At 42.0% G+C, this 24375-nt stretch overlaps 1 protein-coding gene across 2 annotated transcripts in view; it reads right to left on the bottom strand.

Moving 5' to 3' along the window:
• znf385d (zinc finger protein 385D) overlaps nt 1-24375 on the bottom strand; it is a 99924-nt gene that overhangs the window by 24460 nt on the left and 51089 nt on the right. For both annotated transcript variants that reach the window (XM_086217782.1, XM_086217781.1), the window contains exon 3: nt 7929-8036. In XM_086217782.1, the coding sequence (XP_086073908.1) occupies nt 7929-8036 (108 nt within the window). The remainder of the gene's footprint in view (nt 1-7928; nt 8037-24375) is intronic.

Raw genomic sequence — 24375 nt, 5'->3', positions numbered from 1 at the left:
CAGCAGTACGATACAACGTGGGCTCAGGGTTCAGGTATACGGTGTAATTGACTGGTGCGAGTGCTTTTTTTTTTTTTTGTTGTTTAATCCAGCGGGGGGGAACTCTGAAATATCACTTGTCTGAAAATCTAATTACAAACTGACCTTTGTATTGCTGGGGGGAAAAAACTGTGGACAAGGTATTGAGACATGGGCGCGGGGGGGGGGGGGGGGGGGGCTCAAGAAAAGCTGTTCTGGCTTCATAATGTAATTAACTCGCTGTGATTTTAACATTACGGCCAATTTCCACCATAAATACCAGACCTTTTGTTGGTTATTAAGAAACAAAAGCTCAACATAGAGGGGCTTGTTACAGTTATTTATATTTTCGCTGCTCAGATGAAGTAAAACTTGCACTCATAAAGCATTCAACATCTCCTACATTTAATATTCGATTGATATGTTCTGGAAAGCACAACAGTGACGTTGTTACTGAATACTTCATTTGTGGACTAGTTTGTTGTTGTTTTTTTAAAAGAGTTGGTGCCTCTGCAGTCATGAGTCTTTATGACCTGAACTCCATCACGGTAGCATGAAGTATTCAAGAACTGTGTCGTAATGGGCAGCAAATCATCCAAATTAAAACCTATAGGAATGCAAATTCCGGGAGGTCTTCTTAGAATGATAACGAGCTGGAGACCCTCTACACATCACTGCTTAACATATGCAGAGACACAACCACCCACATTCCTGTGGATAAGACTCCAGTAAGTGATCTCAACCCATAACAAGAACCATTGCTCATTGTTTTAACCCATAACACCCAGTGTTGGTGCCTCAATGTCTGTGGGGGAGCATTGAAAGGAGGGCGGTCAGGATCAGGTATCCTGAGATGGAGGGAGCAACTCTTCAATCGAGGAGTCACAAACACTTTTCCAGACTAGAATGCACCCAGATCGGGAATAAATCCAACACGACCACACACTGCTACTCGCTGCATGGAGACAATGGCCTAGAACAGTCTTCAGGATCCAGGATCTACAATTTGATCCAGAACACCTCCGGCATCACTTGTTTGTTGACATATTAGTTGATTATGTGCTTCTAAACACTCGAAAAATACGGTTAAATTACTTAAACAATGTATTTCAGGAAAATATTTAAGCTTAAGAATAAGAACAAATCAAACACACACAAACAAACAGCACTGAAAGCTATCACCTTGGTTGAGGTGCAAATATGTTCTTCTCACTCCAGCCTGCACTCAACACCTTGATGCCAATGACCAAAGTCAATGTTCCTCTCAGTTAATTTTCAGCAAAATCTACTTTTTGTCTGGGTGTCTGTGAGCAAGGCAAGTGTCAAGCATTACCACTACCTTTGGTAAAAATGACTCTTTGATACAGTACATTTTTTTCTCCAGCACATGTAATTATGTTCCCTGACTGTACTACATCTCTCTTCCATAATTACCCATTTCTTTGCCCAAAAAAAAGACAGCACACACTTCTTTTGTCACGAAAAAAAAACCCTATCATGTGGAAGTTAAAGTGGAAATGTACAAAATATGAAAGCCTAGGCACAAAGGAGTAGGAGCCTTTCAGAATCTACAATGATGTTGAGAAGACTAACATGATAATCCCACTGTCAGGCAGCGTCTGTATATTTTAGATGATGCTGCCTTTACTTTTGCAAAAATGACAAAGCAGAACTGAAGAAAAAATCAAGCCCAGTAACATTAAGCTGCTAAACATTAAAGCAGTTCCCACGACAAAGTCTGACACCCTGTCAAACCACGTCATGATGTAAGTCATACACGGTGTTGAGTACACTTCACGCCCATCCAGAGCTGTGCAGTTCCTGGAGGTGTCTGTGCAGTTGCAAGAGTTTGGCACCAGTGTTGAGCTGTTGCCCCAGTCCAGATGTCCAGCAAAGAATCCACAGCAGTGCCCGGTTCTTTCCACCGTCTCAAAAGACTCCTGAACATCCCTGGGCAGTTCGCTCAGTGGAAGTAGCTGCTTCATGTTTTCCCTCACCAAATCCCGCGCAGCTGCAGTTCTTGAAATGGCTCCCAGAGCTCCCACAGTTAACAGCATGAGGAACATTGTTAGCAGGCCCATGAAGAACAGGGTGAGCAGGCAGCGGTTCTTTTGGATCGCTCCACAGCAGCCCAGGAGGCAAAAGACGAGAGTCAGAACACAGATAAATATCAGGAGGTTTATGGCTGGGAGAAGATCATCACTTAACTGGTATTCAGCTTTGTTGCATCTGGTGTGGATGGATAAACCAAGAGCAAAAATCCCACCCAAAAAAACCAAAAAGCTGAAGGAGAAAAAAAGGTACTTGATGACATTGCTGGCCCTCATTGTTTAAGGTTAAGCTGCAATGAGAATGTCCCACCAGATGCCTGAATATAAGAGGGCTGCTGGCAGAGTAGGTGGGACGTTGTTGGGTTTTTTTTTGTGTGTGTGGAGGGGGTCTGTTCAGTAGGTGAGGGTCACGGTGTTGACAGCATCACAATGGAACTGACCCGAGGGGGTTAAGAGCTGCTCCTCCTCCTGCCATTGCAACACATCCGCTTACCATCTTCTTTCATTGTAACAGCTCAAACAATGTGACAGCAAGAGGAGCGAGGGTCTGAGACAGCTTAGTCCTTCAAGTTATATGAAATGATGTCACTATTGTGCATTGCTGTAACTTTTAATTACAAAAGAAAACATCCATGCATCTGCAAGCAGACTGTCTTTTGTTGACTGTGGCTGTGCATCCTCATTGTTTGGGGTCACACGGCTCACATGATTCCTGGGAATCACGGAGGAAGCATTCAGACCCTTCATGCAAACTTTAATGGAAACACACTTATTTGTCTGTCACTCCCCAGAACTGGACAAGAAGACAGACACCCTCCTCTCCTCCTTGGAGCATTCAGGAGCTGAGACCCACAGGCTAGTTAGCTTAGCACAAGATACATAACAATTAACTAACTAAAAGACTTCCCTTAAAATGAGAGAAAAAAAAAAAAAAACAGCTTCCCCTAGACCGCAAGGATACTTTGAGACAGGATTCTACATACCTTCCAATAAAAACTGGAAAAAATCTTTTAAAAGGTTTTAACCCAGTCAATATATTATCATGGTTCTCATTCTTTCCATTATTACACACTGGAACAAGTATGAAATACTGATTTACAAATCTTGTTTTAGTATCATGTCATCATCTGTCAGATTCAACACACACCCAGACAGCAGATGTTCTGTGTTTCCAGCATTTAAAATGATTTATCACAGAACATAAGAGGCTAAAGCAACTGTGAGGAGCACCGGAGAGGCCATAGAGAGAAAAACATTTACCGGTAGTTATTTGTAGTGGCAACAACTCACATCTCGTGACCACAAATTAATCAAATTATGGTATCATTGCCACAAAATGTGTTTTCTCCTTCTCTCTCTACGTCTACTCGTGGACTCCAGCTACCTTGGTACTCACTACAAAAACAAGTTTGAGTTTTAAGACGTAGCCGATCAGGAAACAGAGTTGGAAATTTTAAAGCTTAATACATATAAAGATATATTTTTGTTGGCTTCACTGGAAGTTGGTATCCTTCAGTTCAAACTACATCCATTTGGGTTAAAAGTTGTTTAATGATTATTGATTTTAATGTCCTTCACAACAACCGTATCCTTGTTTAGCCACTTGTTAGCACCTGTGGCTAATCAAAATTCAAGGGTGTGGTATTTATTGACATGTCATATACCACAGACCAAAACGTTAAAATATCTTAAGCATGTGTGAAGAACAGACTTTATTTCAGGCATTAACTTAAAACCCAGTCAAAAAAAATCTCATTGATCTGAGAAGCAGGGACTAGAAGTTCAACAAAGCTAATTTACTCCCAGGTTTTAGGTTTAATCCCAACACCACTCCTATGAACAGCCTCTAAATGTGGTCGTCTGCTGTGCTAAACTTGTCATGTAAAAGTTACACATTGCTGGTCCATCTGCTAAACCCCTATGGACGGAAACATGCTAGCGTTAGCTTAACAAGCGGCTGAATCGAGTTTTGAGATGTGTGTGTTGAGGGTGTGTGTTCTGTCCTTGCCGGAGCTCATAATTGATCGATTATGATAGGATCTCTTGTCTTTATCTTCTTGATTATTACAGCAATGTTTTAATATACTGCATCATTTTAGAAAATCTGATTGCAGCGTGGATACCGTCTCAGAGTTCATGCTTCAGCTGCTCGACAACACACGCTTAATGAACTATGTCTCTTTAACGATGGACCAGGTTTCAATTTATCCACAACTAATTTCCACACCAAAAGAAAATCCCTTTTCCTGCTGCATTTTGTGAACCAGCGGCAGCCCTAAATAGCATCCCTCTTTCATTAAGGAAGCAATCAATCGATTTCTAACGTTGAGTGTGTGAGTGTGCTGTGATTACTCCGAATGAGCTTATTATTTCGACCACAGGGAAATCTATCTCTGTATTTATTTACTGTCCACCAGCTGATCATTATTAGGCTTGGTTAGAGAGATAGAGGCTGTGCTCACCCGTCAATCAACAGGTAGACTCTGAGATGAGAGGTGCGCAATACCCTGAGGGTGTTTTTTTTAAATTTTCATTTCAACAGCAGCTACAGCAGAGGACAGTCCTAATTTGCCAGGGGGACGGTCTGTCATTAGGCGAGAGTGACAGACGGGGCGGACGAGGCAGCTGGACGTGGTGTTTTGCTATCCAAGCAGGAGGGAGGAGAGCTAAAATAGCCTGAGATCATAATGAGACAAGGGCTTCTCTTCTTTAAAAGGTTTCAAGATGTTTCTGCTTTATTGAACGCAGTCATGTTTATGAGTTGAGAACATAAACTGAATTGGAGTCTGTAATTTGTTGACTGCGAGTGAGTCACAGGACGGTCTGATCTACTGCCTGAACAGGACAGGCTTTACTGCCTGTTTACATTCGATGTTTTTACAACTCTTCCCTTTAACATGACTCACCATTTATGAATGTAACTTCACTTCGTAGACCTGCTTTTACAAGTACGTTTACTCAAGTTTTGCACTTTAAGCAATATTTCACCCTAGAAGTGTAATTTGCCTTTCCGTGACTCATTGTTTGGTAACTTAAACCACCAAAAATGTTTTTTCCTGCTTCTTGGTGACTCCAAAATTCAGAGAACAGTAACCGTGCATTTTCAGCTTGAAGCTAATGGAGAGTGCTCACTACGTGGTTCCTACAACTACAATAAAACCGTCAAAAACATCAATTGGCTACATCTCAGATGCATCCTGTGGTATAATACACAGCTGTGTGCGCAGTAATGCACAGACACATCGATTTCAGGCAAAAACAAACGCACTGACCTCTGTCACAGTCGAGCAGTAGAGAACTGGACACGTTCTTCGTTTGTTTTCAGCTTAAATGTAAATTCTTGTGGATTACTGAGCATCCGGCTGGATAAAGAAAGCAGGAATTACTCCAGATTTGGAGTCGTTGGTCTCCATTAGCTTCAAGCTGAAATATGTAGCTGGCTAATTCTGGGTACACCAAGAAGTCATGCCAGTGGAAAACGTCGCTTTGAGTTCAAGTCACCAAACTGTGAGTTATTGAGGTAAAATGGCAGGAAGGCTGAAGTATCGCTTCACGTGCAAGTTCCTTTTGTGCTACTTTAATTCTCAAGTTTTAAGCTTTAGTTAATTGTAAAGACAAAAAAATACCACATTGAATACTTTTACAACCTTTTGTACACCTAACTTTTGTAACCTTTTTAACAACACATTGTTTAAGGTTCAAGAACTTTTCAACCTTTTTGCTATATTACAAAAGCAGCATCTGGTTAGATTCACATTTCAGACAGTTGGTAGCAGCTCAACGTGCACTAATTTCCCCTCTAAAAGTCTCACCTGCCTTCAGTTTCGGTCGACGTTCTAATTATCCAAATGAAGAATCTTGTCTCATTGAACAAATGACTAAAATAAGTAGGGACGAGATAATTAAGTTTCTGTAAGAATCAGAAATCCAACATAGCAGCCTGACAAAGAGGGACCCAAACCAACAGGGATGGAGCTCGGACTCAACAGGCAACATGTAAAGGAACAAACATGTTTTCACTTTAAATTGTTGTAAAATTTCCAAGTAGCAATGAAAGCAAAGTAAGAAGCAAAATTTTAAAAAGCAGGAAAAATGAACTTAAACCTCAGCTTTCTATACAGGCAGTTCTCTTTATCAAACGCATGTCCTTGGTACCAAAAAGCACCCGAGATGTACAAAAGTGCAGTAACTTACAAAGATCATGATGGTTCAGATGAGATGAAATACATTTCAGAGAAAACTATTAATTTTCCTGGCTCTTGAGATATACGGACACATAAACAAGATCAGAGGAGGACTTCATGATATGAATCCTCTAAACAATCTCCCTCTCTCACTTCCTTCACCGTGACAGAAACTCATTTTTCTTCACATCTGCGGTTGATTAAAATCAACTTTTAGTCTGATTTCTACCAACAGATAAATGAATGTGTCGACTGTATTTCAGAGTGACATCTTCCAGTGACTCGTCTTTCCTCCTGCCCCCTCTCGGCTAGTGAGAAACAGACTGTCACAGATGACAAAAACAATGCCGCATCTTGTCTAATGAATATAAACATCAACTTCATTTCTATTCTATGAAGAATAAAAAATTCAGGGCCAGAAAGAATGTGTTCTCAGGGCTCAACAGGGTTAATGACTTTTCCACACAATGGAAGAAAAGAGAGCCTTGAAAGTTGATGCAAACAAATCCTTTGACTTACACGCTGTTTGTGTAAAAGCAGTGTTGGAACATGCTGTGGACTATTATTCACTGAAGGAAGTCGTACATTGCATCATCACGGCCATTCTAAATCACAAAAGTTGAGTTCTTTGGAGGGAGACTGCGAAGAAAAAAAAAAACCTCAGTGAGGGGTTTCATCCAACCACAAAAAGCACTTTGAAACTGCAGGAGGACATTTGGTCGACCAACACAAAAACAAAATTACAAGAGAGTTTTCTGAACGTCAGCAGCTATATGATCAACAGCTCATGGGACAACAGCTGAACAGCATCCATGTCAGCAAGTGTCATCAGTGCAGAGAGACTCCCGTCTGCCGGTTTGACAGGTTTAGAGGCAGAAAGATAGACATTTATAAAATAGCAAAATTGGAAATTGAGGCTTGTCAGGGCCACAAAAAGTACATTCCAATAAAAACAGGAAAAACTGATGTATTCAACCACCAAAAAACATACACTCGTATTTTCAACTGGACATTATTTCCATGAATTGACCACAAATTCAACCACGTCTCATTTTCTCGCCTGAAAATGTATCAAAACGTTCTTTGATCAAGACACCAAATCCACAGATGCTCCTGCTGGGCCGGTTGGCAGCATGCTTGGCAGCTTCCTCCATCATGTGAGAGTGAATGAATGAATGAGGTAAACAATGTAAAGTGCTTTGACGACTGCTGAGAATTATATCGTCCTGACAGACGAGAAGAAAACTGACTTGTTCCCCAGACGATGAAACAGCTCGTGCCAAGCTCCAATGTTATCAGTGACTTTAAAGGATCTCTCTTTGAACTTAAAAACGAGACGCTATGTTAGGAATGTTTCATTTGCTGACCAAATTTAAGATGAGGCTTTTAAGCTGCTGTGTCAAATCTCTGCTCCCGGTCAGAACAGAAGTTCTGAGTGTATGTCTGAATCTAAAATAACATCCTGTAATTTTCAACAGCCCCCCCCCCCCACCCCAGTAAATGTTAAGCGCAATTTTCAACAACTCAACAATATCTACATGGAAGTCAACACGGCTGGCACCAGAGCAGGCTGAGGTTGCAATGTCACTTAGTGTGTTTGTTTCTTTTCTGTCTGCATCTCCTGCAGGAGCACATGTGACTTTTAGACTTTAACTGCAGAGGAAAACGTGCTCACCTGTGAGTTGAATCTTAACTGGCAAACGCTACAGGAGACATGCTTCCTCTTGGCGGTGGCAGGGAGTCCGAGGGTGTGATGGAGGACGGCTTTCTGCACCGGGTCCATCTGGAGGGCAGAGAGAGAAAGAGATACAGGAAGAGTCTTAATTAAACATCTCTGTAAATCAGCTGCACACTTCAATCGCTCACTGTGCTGCAGAGACAGAACGGGTTGTCTAAAGCCCCCTAGGAGGCATCCATCTACCACGCCAACAGGTGATTTCTGGCTCAGAGACCATCAAGACTTTATTCCCATTTCCTTACTGGAGGCATCTTGAAGGTCAAAAAACTAATTTTAGGGGGAAGATCAAGGCCAGTGTGAGGCTGTCTACACAATTCAGTGCATAAAACCCTGCAGGGAGAACCTCAAGCTAAATGTTGGACACATTGCTTCTCATCGAAGTGGAAAATGCAACATTTTACAATCGTTGTGAACACGCTGTGGTTGAGTTCTGGTTAGAGTTTGGGTTACAATAAAGAAGAAATTAAGAACAGCAGCTGAAAATGTCCAGATGTCTTGCTAAAAACACCAAAGTTTGTCACCAGAGCAACAGCTGCAAATGTCCTGATGCCTTGCTGGATGCACCCAGTTTAGGCACCAGATAAGGTGGCTGAAAATATCCCAGCCTCTTGCTAAAAAAACGGCTGAAAATGTAGTAAAATCTCACTAAGAGCATGATTATATCACCAGAGCCACTGCTGAAATGTCTTGATGCCTCACTAAAAACACTATTTTCATGTCAGGAGAAAAATGGCACCCGGTTTTGACACCAGAAAATGGTTGAAAATATTCAGACTTAAAAAAAAAACCAGAGAGTTGTGGTGCCAGAACAGTGGATGAATGAAAAAAAGAATGAAAAATACTTTATTCATCCCCATGAAGGAAATTCAAAGTAACACAGCTAAGTGTTCAGATGAGGAAAAGTAGCAGCACGGGAGTTGAAATAAAGAAAAAATATACAATAAGTCAAAAGGGTGGTCAGTAGCAGCACTACATATTGGTTGAAAATGTAACAATGATTACAAACACCCAGTTGTCACCAGCTATTTCAACCTCTTGCTAAAAACAACAGCTGAAAAATGTACTAAAATCTTGCTAAAACACACAAGTTTGTCAATAGGATGATGGCTACTGTTCCTTTACAACAGCTTGTTTTGTTCTCACCCAGGCTCCTCCTGGCACTGTGAGACACAAAGTATATGCATTACTTCTCACAGTCATAACTACAAACATTGAACGAAACCAGCATGAGCAAATGGACGCAACCACACGCATGAGAATCACATGTTTATGACAACTTGTTGTTAAATGAAATGAATGCAAAAGTTGCTGCAATTTATATCAATTTCCACCGGAGTGATTCTATCTTTATTTTGCAATCAGCTTTTCGTACATTCATTTTCACTGAGCTCCAGCATTCCCTCACTGGATTCAAACTACCTGCACGTGCACACACACACACACACACACACACTCACACGACTGACAGGACACACAGTTGTGTGTAATCAGGCATCTCTGTTCACTGGGACTGCTAATACAGAACAAACCGAAGGTCATGCTGGGTAACGTTTTGACGGTGGATCATTTTTAATTTTAGTAAAATAGCACAGGAGCAGCCACAGTGAGTTGTTATTTGAGGAGCTGCAGGCATCTCCAACTCCTCAGCAAAGCAACCACATTTACTGTGCCCTGCAGTTATGTGGAAAGTATTCACACCATGCACACAGCGTGAAATCAGATGGTGGTCGCAGTTATTATTGACCGACTTCCTTATTTGTACAAGTTTGCTTGGCTGAGCTGCATTCAGATACATCTTTTGTTGTCCTTCTTACAAAGCGGCGATTGAATGAGGTTTTACCGTTACCGTGGTAACCACTGGTTTTCCACCACATCATGCAGGACTGAAAATCTTAAGGATCACAACTTTTAGAATTGAGAGGACTCACAGTGTGGAACTCGGTGTATAAAAACCTGGACCGTGTGTGTGTTTTTATGGAGGACAATGAAGTAACACAGCACTGGGTGACATCAAGCTGCGGCTATAAGCAGCAGCAGCAGTTACGATAAAGTAATTCTTGTATTGTGTACGATTGTGCTAGAGCCTAAGCAAAAAACTCCCCACAGCGAACTCATACATTCTCTTCTTTAAGACCAGAGCAGTCATGCTGCGGAATTGTGACTTGTGCTTCCTCCTGTGTAGCGACAAAGCTTTGGAGACTGAACAAACACAGAAGGAGACCCAATAGGTACCACTTGGCTGTGGGAAGGTGGAAGGAGCAGGCTCTGTGTAGGAGGATTAATCCACCTTGACAATTGTGCTGCAGAAGGTGGGCACAATAAAGTTGTATTGTGCTGCTCCTTTTTGTTGTTTGGCTGAACTGAAAGCTGTTTTCATTATTTGCTATTTCAAAAGGTATTTGTGTGCGGTGACAAAGTCTTTCATTTGGAGGGCAGAGACACGGTAAGCATCTGGAAATGTTTCTGGAAAATCAGGATTTCAAATGACAATGCTGGGGAAAAATTGTGAATTTTATCTATGTCTTCTTTTGCTAATTGTTACTGACTAGGATCTGCGCCATTTTCACGTTGAACAATTGATTATATCAACACATACATCTTTGAAGGACAAACTTTGAAAGGTAGGGTGGATCAAGGTTCTGGCTGACATAAAAATGAACCAACAACAACAACAGCTTGAAATGTCCATGTGTCTCACTAAAAACACCCAGTTTGGTCACCACAACAAGAGCTAAAAATGTCCCATCTTACTTAAAAAAAATACTTGGAATCCACTGAGGAGGTCCTGTTTATGGTTGTGTTTGTTGGTCTGACAGCAGGATTACGCAAAAAAAAATTGAGTCGAAATGTGGTGACCAAACAAACCTGGTGAAGGGCTGTACCATGGGCCAAAGAATAAGCAGACCTGTTTACTATAGCAAAGAAATTGTTTGTTTGTTTGTTTGTTTGTTTTTGGACATGGGATTAGGTTGAGTTGGCTCACTCTGGTTGTGTCTTTCACCTGAACAATTTAACAAAAACTATCATCATATCCCCACCCAGGTTTTTGTGAAAACTGTGTGAGAGAAGAGTTCAATACTTTCATCCACATCAGCCACAAACAGGTGGACAAATCAAGATGAAGGACTGTGAGAGGAAGGTGAGTAATCGGGGGCGGGTGACAGCAGGGACTGGAGCGCTACAGCAGCTTGGCAACAGAAAGTCTGGCTAAGATGAGCAGAAAACTGGCTTCAGTGTGTAACACATATACAGGCACAGAGCGACTGAGTGAAGAGCAGCTGGAGGGCCGGATCACTGGGTCAGGTGATCTCCAGTAGAGGGGAAACACAGAGGACAACCAGAGGGCAGGTAACAAGGAATGGAACATTTCAGAAGCAGACCCCAAAAAACACTTCCGTTTACCACCTCATGTTCGTACACAGAAAACTCTGAGGCTGTTTCTTACAACAGGATGTCTGATAAAATAAAATACCGGTATATAAAAAAATTTCATGTCAGCAATACATGCGACACAGGGAGACAAATAACAATTAATCAGAAAAAAAAATCACATTTCAGTTAAAACCCTAAGTTAGAGTGGATGTTTGTGGCCAACTTGAAGAAATACCTTTCAGGCATTTGCGAAGTACCCTAAAAATGTGAGGTGACCTCGACCTTTGACCAGTGAAATCATTTCATCCTCAAGACGTGGATGTTGGTGCCAAATGTAGCGTAGAGCCCTCACGGTGTTCCTGAGATATTATGCTAAACGGAATGGGATGGACTGACAGATGGACAACAGAAAACATCATGCCTCCAGACCAGGCTGGCGGCGGTGTAGAGGTAGAAAAGGCATTTCAGTAACATGGGGGCGGGGGGGGGGGAGTGCAGAAGGTATGTGGATACACTGAAGCCAAGACATTGACAAAATATACTACATAAACAGACCCATATATTAAAAAAACAGGCTAAAAGAATGAGTTCGCTGAACAAAAACAAAGTGTTCTCATCCAGACCATAATTAATCCAAGAACATTTTGTCTTTGATTATACGATGTTTTCAACACATAGTTAGATTAAATGTGTAATTTGCACAAGATTTCACGACAGAAACTCTGTTCTGGCCTTCAGCATTTCTCCAGACTGGTCATGGCGCCAGAGTTAGTAGGGAGGATATACAGTAGTTTAGAGGGCTGAACGAAGCAGAGACAAACTGGAACTGAAGCTCAGGGATGGCAGCATTAACAGATAACGGCTTTGAAGGGGGAGCATTAGCAGGCTCTGGCAAGAGAACATGAAATAGGTCTTAAGTGGAGCCTGGAGCTGATTCTGAGAGACAGACAGATACAGATTAGGATATAAACAGGTTTGGCCTGAGACATAAAAAAGACAGACAGGTAGAAGCTCAGGCAGGCATTCCTGGGTCGAGAACTGGGGGGACAGGTTAAGGTTCAGACAAAGAAGACTGTCTGTCAGGGGACGGTTTGAGGGAATGAGCGTATTTGACACCCTCAGAGCCAGAGGACAGACACCCCTCTCTCCATGGTAGCTCTCTGAACATTAGTTAGCTTAGCCCAATGAACAAAAGTGGACGGGCTATGTAGCATGTATCCTGAATGTTCTTTGCCTGCATTAGAACCAAGGTTGTGTATAACAATCACTAAGAACAATGTGAATTTGTTGAAATTACTTTCCTGACTGGGTGCAGTGATTTGATGGAGCACCTCAAAATTCCAACACGTTTGTTGACGACCATAGATGAGCGAGTTGCTGCCACGAATGATGACTAATGACTTTGCAAAAGAGAGGAGGAGGGGGATTACTTCTGTACAAACCGAGATCCTGCACCTGATCTACTTGAACTGAAAGAGGAGGAATGGATGCATGCTACACAGCCCATCCACTACCATTCACTATGCTAAGCTAACTAGCAGTCAACTGGTCTCTGTGGGCCTCAGCTCTCTAAAGAAGCACAGAGCACAGAAGGGGATCCATCTTCTTGTCTGACTCTGAAGGATTGAAAATTGGCATATTTCCAACCAGTTGACATGTTCCCTTAATTGCTGAGCTGTTGTACTGGATTACAGGAATTAAACCCTCCCAATTTGACTTAAATATCAGATTTCATGACAAAAAAATAACAGAATAAATCATCTGTAAAAAAAGCCTCGCTCATCCCTCTGACTTGCGCTGACAGCGATCTGTAATTGTAACTGTTAAATGGTTTTTCAAGTCTTATAATCAAAATTTTGCTTCATAAAAATGTCCTTTTCACATCAAGACAGTAATGGCAGTCAAGCTGTCAGGGAAGTGGGGGAGACTCATGAATCACCAACTGTATGTGTGATTAGAGACAATGCAGAAAGTAGTCCTTGGTGGGTGTTTTTAGCCACTTATGATCCACAGAGGCACTCGACTTTAAAGGTTTTGAGGACTGGCTTAGCAGCACAGCTGATACAAGGGTGGAATATTCTTGATTCACCCAACGTGTTCTTAAAGCTTTTGTGTAACCCCAGAAAAGCTCTGGTTATTTAGGGGGATTATATGTGTTTTTAGTGAGGTCGGACCCAGTCGCCGATCAAAATTATCAACTGCCAAAATCCCAGCACATGCTGCATGCTCGCGTATAATACGTTCAATATGTGGAAGGAGAAAAGAAACACGAGAAGCACAGATGGTTGCAAACATCAAAGCTGTATGATAAATGGTTTTATGTTCAATGGGTTAAATGTGTCATGTGAAAAAAGGTGCTTGTAGTGACAAATGAGAATTATTACCCGGCTTTGTCTTCATTTAAAGCCCGGAGTGTTACTATTTCTGGTTCGGCCTCCCCACTCTCATCTGCCTCAGTTCCAGTTTCCTGTTAGAAGTGCCAAAGCTCTAATAAAATCACTCTGCGCAATCTGCTCATAGACTGTATAATGAAGAGGGACGACATATCAGCGCCTCAAGAGGGATGCCAGCAGTTTTTGATCGCCCCCTTGTGGTTGGCTGCATAGAGATCATGAATTCCACCCGTGCAACGTTTCCAAAGATGGTTTTGTTATTCCCGTGAGTTTGATCACAATCATTACGCTCACGCTTTATAAAGAGGGTGTGACCTCATGATTGACAGCTGTGGTGAGTGAAGGAGTTGCAGATTTCGTACAGCAGGAGCAGTTTGCGGAAGCAAACTTACACCCATTCCCAGTTGGATCCCCCTGGCCCAAACAATCCACATGGATACCAGTGGGGTCAACGGCCTCCTGACAATCCACATGGATATCAGTGGGGTCAACGGCCTCCTAACAATCCATATGGATACCAGTTGGGTCAATGACTCGCATGTGGCCTCAACGACTTTGAAATCCACAACTCACATGCAACCAACAACTCCGTAGAGGGTCACACCCTCACAGAGTTGAAAATGCTGCAGCTGCCTACCAGCAACGGACAACTGAAGAGGCCTAAACACTCTCAAGGAAGCGGAAACAGCCCAGTTAACGACAACACAGCAGCTAGGAGATAAAATGGCCTGGCTGACTGAGAATCTTCACCAACCCAGATATGAGAGTGGTTCTTTTCTCTGAACAAGAAACCCAGAAGATGTATTTCCAAAATTAAAATTCCAAAGTGTTCTTTTGAGGGAAAATCGTGTGGTTCATGAATGTGCAGACACACTGACGCTTGGTCACGGGCTCTTTGGGTCAAGCTATCAGTATTCTGGATCTGCAGCGCTGGTTGCAAAGGACGGAACATAATGACGTCTATATAAAGCAAGCAAGTTCATGTTGAGTGGATCAAACAAACACTTGGCGTTCCACCTGGAGACTTCTGTTTGAGTCCCATTGGCCACCGTGTCACGCTGCTAGCCAGTCAAGACATCCCGCCGCTGTTTGCTTGCTATTTCCATGCACAAGTTTGACATCTCCAACATTATTGTGAGTTATTTTTTGTAGCCATGACAACCTAAGTCACGTATCATTAAGCAAGTAATAACTTAAATCCAAGCCACATTTTTTCCCCCCAACCAACTTGTTTTGAAAGACGCTTTTATTTTATTTTGGAACAAGAGACACTTTATCAGAACTGAAACAGGTGTTACCTATAGTGTCGTATTTTGAGGTAAATATCCGTGTCAAAGACTGGCGCTTGAGGAACAGCTACAAGTCTGAGGTGTAGCATCGCTGGCAAAGCATCAGTATTTGATGAATAGGGAATTAGAATGTGCTGCAGGCACGGAGACGACACTAAAAGACAATAAAAGCTTTTACAGCTGCAGCAGTTCTGGGAGGTACAATGACCTAATACACCTATTCAACGGCAGGAAGAAAAATCTGAATACACGGTTGGCTTTTAATGGGGAATAATTTACAGGATGTTGTAAAGTAGCTGATGTCAGGTCAGCTCTGAAAGGCTGCTCTCACATACCAGAGTTCCTGTCACTCTCACATCAGTTCCTTGAATTTTCACGCTCTGCACAATTAGCATTGAAACAGTACGGGAACATCAAACAGGTAAAAGCAACGGATGATGTGAAGCCTTGCAGAGAACCGACTCTCACCTCGGAAGCACTGAAAAATCTGATTATGTTACCAGGACTCTCCTCTGCCTTTGCCCTGACACACTTTGATGCTGAAGTGAAGAAAAGAAAGCCTTATGCAACACTCTACCTTTGTACTGTAAATCTCGCCCAGGTTTTTGGGAAAAGAAAAGAGGATGACACATGGAGTTGGCGAGGCCCACTGGCGGGGGAAACACTACAGCAGAGATGTGCTTCAGCCTGCTGGGAAACTGGAGCCTGGAGCTTTGCAGTGCTAATGCCAGTTAAAAACATCTGGGCCACTAAAGAACAGATGACCTCTTCTTAGAAACATGCACTGGACTTGAAACATGTTATTTCACCCTCACGCATGCACTCTGAAATGAATCTGTATTGATGTAGCCTCAAGGGGTCCTGCAAAATGATCAGAATTTATTCATGGAAATATCATTAATCACTGGGTATACAGTCCTAAAAAGGGGTTAGAAAATCCAAATTTATTCCACGCTGCTGTTCTTGGCAGTGTTGCTAATTTAGCAACCATCCAGCACTGAAATTCCACCTCCCCCTGTGAATCTTTCCATGTATCTTTGAAAGACATCCCCCTGTCGTGTACCATTTCATTTCCTCTCTGCACTGAAACATGATGTGTTTAGGTCTCATCTGCAGTGAGCAGCTGCAGCGCCACAGACATGTTATTCCCCGAGCTTCCCTCCCATCAGCCACCCACCGAGCCACAGACTCACATGGGCCACGCCTGCCGGGGACACGAACGTTGCCGGAACAAATGTAGCGCTACAAACATATAATCAAGTAGAAACACCCACACGTGTCAAAGCAGATCACATAAGGCTGCAGTGGTCCACTGTCTACAATTCAGTGTTATCTTTTAAATCACTTCCCAACTGTAAGATCTTGATACACATATAATATATCGGGTGAAGTTTTCTTCCGTTTGCTGAGTTCAAGCCACTGCAGTTGTCAATCATCTTGATGAGCTGTCCGCTATGAACCAGCCTCTTGTCTGAGGGGGAGGTGATGATAAACTGCTCAGAGTGAGGCAAATGTACGATTAGAGTGAAAAAAACAACAACATACTTTTAAACAGCATCTGCCGTCAGCGTGTAGGGTTTGTGGTCAAATACAGAACAGTAGCGCTTATTTGTCATTTCAACGTACTGCAAGACTTCGCACATAATGCAGATTTAATTAGTGTTCGTTTCTGCTTTTCTTTTTGATCAAAGCTGTTATTGTTTACAGTATGTGTCTCGTTCAGTAGTATGATCCATATTATTTTTCTATAAGGTGCCAACTCAATGAGATTAGTCATGTAGAAGCAGAAGAGAGACAAAATGAGAGGAGGGACATTTTTTATGTGTTTTGCGTGTCGAGAATTAAGTCAAAATGCCATTTTGAGGGGGGGCAAAAAAAATCTAAATGTCAAGATTTACGTCAAAATTTAAAGGAGGCCCCATCAGGACGAGGAATTTTCTCCTGCTCTCCTGAAACTTTATTGTGCTTTTCGGCTGAGCATCAAATGATTTCTCTATTTTTTGGCACGTGCCACCTCAGGGCCTCCGTTAAATATTGAGATTAAAGTTGAAACACCATTTCCCCTCCAGAGAAGACGCAATTTTCATCACAGTCTCTTCAAAGTCATTACTATTATTACGTTCATGCACTAAAATGGAGGGTATCCTTGTTGCAAACCTGATTCTGAAGCACACTTTCGCCGGTGTTACTACTTATTTTTTCTGGGAGATGCAGCCAGATTCTCTGATGCTCGTTGTTTCACTTCAATCCTGAAATGTCAAGTCTGTTCAAGACCTTTTGATTTCATTCTCAACATTTTTGATTTATTCATGTCAATGCAAAATAAGCACACTTTCTTCTTATTTCTTTTCCAATTCCTGCCTGTGAAGCTACTTTTTCCTTTGTCTTAGTCTGTTCTGTTAACCTCACTGTCTCTTCATTTTTTTTTTTATAACTTATGCACAATTTTGCAATATTTTCCTTTCCAATTATTCATTTGTTATTTTTATGAGATAAAATATCATTAACTAATCACAACAATCTGAAATAAATCCATTCTTCCCTCCCACCCTGCTCTTTGTCTGTGGTTGTCTCCTCTCATTCGTCTGTCTGTCCAGCCCCTGATGCGCCTCCGTCAGGAGAGATGTTGGCAGCATGTTGACGGCGAGGGGAAAATAAGCAGGTCATTTGCTGGATACTATCTGACAGCCCGCAGAAGGCCTGTCCGTCTTAAAGTTCAACACAGTGGCCACGGCTGACGCTTCCCCACTCAGCGCTGCCGGATAATGTGACAGGACAAGACAGTGATGAGCTGAGATGGCCGTGGAGACTGAATGACTTTTACAGCAGACGACTGATAAAAGGGACAAAAACAAACAGTGAGTGTTATCTGCTTTGGTTTGCTCGAGGCTTCAAATACCAGGACTGTGATACGGGTTTGGCTTGGAGAGAAAGAGTTTGTGTCAAACAAACAAGCTGGCTTTAAAATACACAACAAATCATGAAATAATCAATTATGTGACATTTCAGTTCCATTCAGCTGTCTGAAGCCTTTTGGAAGATATTACAATTGCTCTGAAGCAGCAATAATTTGTATTTTACTGCAATACAGCATAAAATGACTCGGGTTTACTAATCAATATCAATATGATGGCCATTTATGTGGCCAGAGATTTCTTCAATGACAGAGTTTCTCAACTGTGTTTCTTGTTAAATAAACCTGCATTTAAAGGCACATAAATACACTTCCAGGGTATTTATCTACACTGACAGCAGTTCTGGAGGCTTTGAAATACAGCCAGATGTCGCACTATTCTGAGTAAGGAGATGACCCGTCCGTCACACAAACGCCTGTGTTATGATGTATTACACACAATGTCACCATATTTCAAATACATCTGACTGAGAAGCAAGTTGTATTTGTACACGTTTCCTTTCCATACTGCCAAGGGGTGGGGAAATCTACTCTATAATGGAAAAAAAAAGGTATTTTAAATATACATTCACAGCTTTAAAAGAGGGAGAGAGTGGTTCGAGAGTGAGCGTGAGGTCACTCTTCACTGCTGCCAGCCTTGCTCACTATTAACTAAAGTGGGATGAATGGCCTGTCACATGTAATCCTCCCCACTAGGTGTCTCCTAATTACCTCCGCCGCCTGACCCAGCCCGCTAGTTCATCATCAGCCTATGTCATACATTGTTTGCACGCGGGAAAGGCTTCAGAAATTAGCTAGTCAAACCAGCAGGTGGGGGGTTCCAGGTGTTCATAAAAACAGGAACATCACGATACATTAGGAAGCTTAGCGGGGAAGGTGAATAACCAATCCCTAAATCACACGTTACAACTAAAATCTCCTTCACATCTGCTGTTAAAATAGCATCCAACAAATATGAAAAACTGCATTTTAACATGCCATACTCTTAATGCATCACAGGTCTTCCTGCCCACATCTGGAAGACGACCGGAGCTCCTTCATTAAAGCTTCTCATGCACAAGTGTATTCCTGCACCAAAGAACATTTTCAGCATATCGGGAACAGGAAGCAACAAATAACCATCAGGCTTTGCTTCCTGTCAGTAAATCTAAAAGCATAAAAATCCTATTAGAACAAATTTGTGCATAACATTTCATGCAGATATGAGACAAACACTCATTTATCAATCAGGCGGAGATGCGGCACAGATCTGGGCGTAGAAGTCTAACAACAGGATTCACTTGTGGGTTATGAAGCCCGTCATGCCTCATATGAATGATCTGCCATTTATGAATACAACGGCTGAAAACGATCATGTTACTACCACGCCCCAATACATTCCCCCCCCCCCCCCTCAAGTTTACAACATGGAGAATCATAACTTGGAGCTGCAAACCCTCACGTCACCAGATTAACTGATCCAACTAGTTTTATTTGACAGCTTGAAAGTTGAATAAAAGTAAAGTTGGAAAAATATGGTTAAGAATGAAATCACAGCTACGATCAGCAGGGTTGCTGTCAATGTTTTCATATTTAATTGATGGATGGTGCTCATTAATGATACATGTGGGCGTCTGAAAGTTTCGGAGGAGACACAAAAGCTCTGCCGCGCACATCACATCAAATAACACCAGTGCAATACTACGCAGAACACCGCAGGCATGTCACAAACTTTCTCCAGCATGTTCAGTTGAGCCCCAACCCTTCTGATCCAAGCTAGCCATCTGACCTTAAAGGGATCAGCCAATTCAGCCATTATCTACTTTCCTTTGTTCCAATGAAAGTTTTTTTAGTCCTCAAAACACTGCTGGGGTTACACAGGAAAAGGTCTCGCAGGAATCTCCCAAACAACTGCAGCGAGACCAGTTTTGAAAAAGTGTTAAAAGTCGTGCTATCACTGGCATGTCGAGGCCTCATGATGCCATAAATTATATAAGGTTTTATAAGGTCTAACAACATTTCTCAGATTCAAACAGATTTGCTGCACAGCGATGATAAATTCAGAGCTTTGTGTGGAGATGATTTCACGCCCATCGTACGCTCATCTCCTGTCCCATGCTCGTTTGATAGATGAGTGCTGCTGGGCTTATGATATATTCTTATGCGCGTTATGAGATTTATTTACCCCCTCCAGCGTATGTGTGTTCACATGAATGAGGTCCAATGTGCCGGAGACCGCAGCTCCACAATGTCGCCATTTTTAATAAAAGACCCAGCTATGGTACACTCCCGCCTCTCTCGCGCTCATCCACAGAGACGATTTGAGAATGGGACAAATCTCTTTCTCTGTGCTTCGAATGAAATCGACAGAATCTGCTCTTCTCAAACTCCCACCCTCTCACATTCTAATTGACTTACTAAAGATCTATTAGATTTCTCTCCAACTTAAAATTTCTCTCTCAAAGCCTTGTCATGACACTTGTGTGAATGCCTCTGTTTTAGTGGGCACTCTGTTTGTTTCTTGAGAATCAATTCAAAGAATCATGGTGAGTGAGGATTGTAAAGAGACGTGAGTGCTCCTCTTAATAGGAGCATGTTTTCCGAAAAAGCAAGTTTGCTTCTAAAGGCAATTAAATAAGAAAATTGCAGCGCTAAGGTGAAAAAAGCTGCTGTAAAGACAGAATGGATGTGTTTTATAGCAAGAAAGTTTGCTCTCTAATAATTTTTTCTTTATATTCATTATTCTGTGGAGACGCTCGCCATCCTCTAAAGCACTCTAACCTTCCACCAGCGGCAGACATAAGTTTTGTTGATCGCCTATATTCGATTTCTTCCTTCATTTGCATGTAACCCTGACACTCTTCTCTCTCTGTTTTTCTCTGAATGTTCTTAGTGTATCTTCCCCGCTGCTTCTCACCGCCGACCCCTCTCACACCATTGGAGCCTATCGGGAGGAAATATAGGACTCCCTCAAGGCTTTTGGCAGCCTCACACTCAGTCCCCAGTCTAGCTGAGATGAAAGATAAAAATGTAACACTGTAACCCAGGTCCTCCCACAACCACAGGGTGAGAGTACGCAGGTCCACTTCTCAGTACCGCTAAAATATTCAGTACGAGTACACAGATACAGGATGGGACAACAGCTGCATGCAAAAACCTGCATGCATGTCACAACAATGGCGAGTTTACAGACCTAAACTTGCTGCAACTCCACCAAACTGTCAGCGGAACTAAGCGCAGGTTCAGGCACAAAGAGAGAGAAAAAAGGAGCGAGGAAAAGAATGAAAAAAAATAAAAAGTAGAGACAGGTGAAAAGAGACAAGAAGAAAGGAGCAAAGAACCGAGGAGGAGAGGAGAGCACACGTGTCAGGAGCAGATGGGAGAGAATCAGATATTATGCGTTTAAAAGTTTATGTTCGGAAATCTTAAACTTTTGTGTTTTTAAATGTTTCCTCTTTCAGTTGAGATCATTTCCAGGGAGAAATGAGTAGGCTGGGAGAGGTTACACAAGGAGCGCACAGCAGCAGCAAGAATTTCAACATAATAACACACTGCTTGGCCATGTTGTTTATCATCGTGTCGTGTTCTTCAGAATTGCAATGTTTGGGAGCCTGGAGTTACTCAACAATGCTGGGAATCATTGATCAGCAATCAGAGCAGCCTGGATTATTACAGGAGAGATTTAACTGCATGTCAGAGTCCTACACAAATCTGATTCTCTAGAACCACCCCGACCCAGCAAACCTGCACAGTTATCATCCTCCACCCGTAATTCCGCCACACGCGGCCTTTGCTCCACTGAGAACTGAAGCCTGCAAAAGATTTGGGAAAAAAAAAAACAACACACCCACGAAATCACCTTTTCTGTGGGTCACACATCTGCTACGGCGTCCATGATACAGAATTCTGCTCTGCTGCACATTCCAACATATGCCACAGTATCCCACAATACATTAATTCTGTTTAGTCTCCTCCAGCATAACAAAGAGAGGTTCCAGGATTATTAACTTCACCTACAGATTTAAATCACAAATTACATCAATTAAGCTAAACTATGAAAATCTATACTGTCTGGCTCCGCCCCACACGATAAACAACAGAATGGGTGTGTTCACAGATGCATGAAACAGGGATGGTAGGAAAAAAAGCTGGAACTTCAATCTGCTTTCACCCCTGCTTTCACCCCCTCACTCACCATCCTAGTCAGATTTTAGTGGAGCCTAGATTGGCTTTAAAGCTGCCACGCAGGCTATTTATCGCCATGATTGTTTGATTAAAGCTCTATTTGGCCTCTTTCTTTGGTTGTTTATCTTGCCTCTACAATGAATCAGTGGGCAACACTGACCAAAAGAAACAGAGCTGAGGCCAGAAACGCTAACAGAGAACAAAGACCCACATCTCTGCACCTGATAATTGTATTTATAAAACAGGTCCACGTGATATTTACAGAGAAATGTTAATGCACATCTGGCAATGATACGTTTGAAATGCCAAAATGCATTCGATAAGTGCCATTTAAACTGGTAGTCCTGTTGACGGACGAAAAAACAAAACCCACACAGGTGAAACCGTGACCTTCTTATGGGTAATAAAAACACCCCCACATCACCATAACCAGGTGGAGGAAGAGAGTGATGCATTAGCAGGTGTAGTGGAGCAGGTTTCACTGGAGGTGGTGCTGTGATGGATGTGAATACTCAGACAAATCAATTTCAAACAACTCAAATGTCTCAAGTTCTTTTTAAATTCGGTAGCGATTTTACACTTCATCAACAAATTCAAGTTTGATAAATAATTCCCCATCCACTATCTATTTGCATGCTAATCAGATAGTGTAAGTAATTAAAACCCTAATTGCTTTGTTTTTGTTTTTAATGCACTTTTAATTTTCTCGCTGCCTCATGGTTGTAAATCTCACCTCTGCTGTGCTTGCGTCGGTCTTCAAGACGATGCAGTAAAAGACGATTCCTCTTATGATACAAACCTGTTTTGTTTTTATTTGTGTATTTGCATAAAAAAAAAAACATGGTTGGATTCGTTACTGAAATCACACAGATGAACTACTCACGGCTCATCTGATTGGCTGACAGGAAAGAAGACATCTGATTGGCCACTGATTATTCTGAATTGAATTTCTTTATTTTTATTTCATTGTAAGAAATTGCCCTTGCTATGCAACCTTTAGATCCTTGCATAAAATATAAAAACTGCAGACAGGTCTCCCGGCACTACTGATTTAATGTTCCAAATGATTCGAATGCTCCCACGTTCTCAAATGAAAACCAGCACGCTTCACACACTTTCTGAATCAGTTCCTATAAATAGACTCCTGTGTTCCACCACACTTTGCAAACAAGATAAGGTGAAAGAAACAGTCAAATATTTAAAAGAAACACAATTCCATCATCTGTAAATGTGCAAACGTAGCTGTGATTGACAATGTACACATGCTTTGAGCTTCCAAGTTGCTGCCTCTCTTGTAAGCGACGATACCTGCACAGAAAATGACACGGGTGCAGAAACCTAAACAAGGAATCCAGCTTTTGAGAACTTGCACCCACAGTTTTGATTGACAATTGATCTCTCAGACATGTGATTATGAAAACAGCCCCCACAAAACCTCACCTCCACTTCCAACATGAGATTGTAGTTGGAAGCATGTATTTTGGAACAAGGTCAGGACACTGAAAGTCACTTTGTATATGAATCTCCACCCGCTGGTGCATTGAAACTTGAGTGGACGGAGTTCGATCTTGTTTTTACTAAATTCTCTCAAAGGGTAATTTCTAATCCATCATTCTATCAAACTGCTGTGGCTACACCCTCTGGAGGGAAAGGGAGTGTCTCGCTCATGACAGGGTTCAATAAAAACTAAGATTAAACGATTTATCTTCTCATAATATTCCACCATGAATATCAAACGAGGCTGATACTGTGGTAATGAGAGAGGAGCCCGAGGTGCGTGGCCATCTATTGGATTTCCAAAATCAATGCCCTCGGATAGAAAAATGCATGAGCCACCTGCAAACACTGAATCTTAACAATGCAATGAAGGCGCCACATTGCTCTCAGGCCCTGCTGGGCTTCAAGTTTCTAATTCTGCTACCACTGATATTTTTTTTTTTTTTTTTAGCTTCCCTTAATTAATGTGGGGAGAGTTGGCTGAGCCAGCACGCTCTTTATCAACACTCCTTGCTTCTACGTTATTTAGTTATACATATTTATGCATATTACAGTAAAGCCCCATACTGTTAAATACTCTGCACTCTGCATTTGTGGGGCTTGTGGTTATGTGTGCTCCTCCGACCACAACAGATTGACAGTTATTGCACTTTCATCACGCAGCTTTTCCCGGGCAGGAGAGGAGTTCAAACCACTGACTTTCAGTTTCTTTAACTCCAAGGCGACTGCTCCCCTCTTATAGGAGCTTTGCAGCA

This window comes from Aulostomus chinensis, chromosome 11, assembly GCF_037954235.1.
Source record: "Aulostomus chinensis isolate RoL2024-O1b breed Wild chromosome 11, RoL_Achi_v1.0, whole genome shotgun sequence".
In the NCBI taxonomy this organism is placed as follows: Eukaryota; Metazoa; Chordata; class Actinopteri; order Syngnathiformes; family Aulostomidae; genus Aulostomus; species Aulostomus chinensis.
This window is presented reverse-complemented; position numbering and strand designations above follow the sequence as displayed.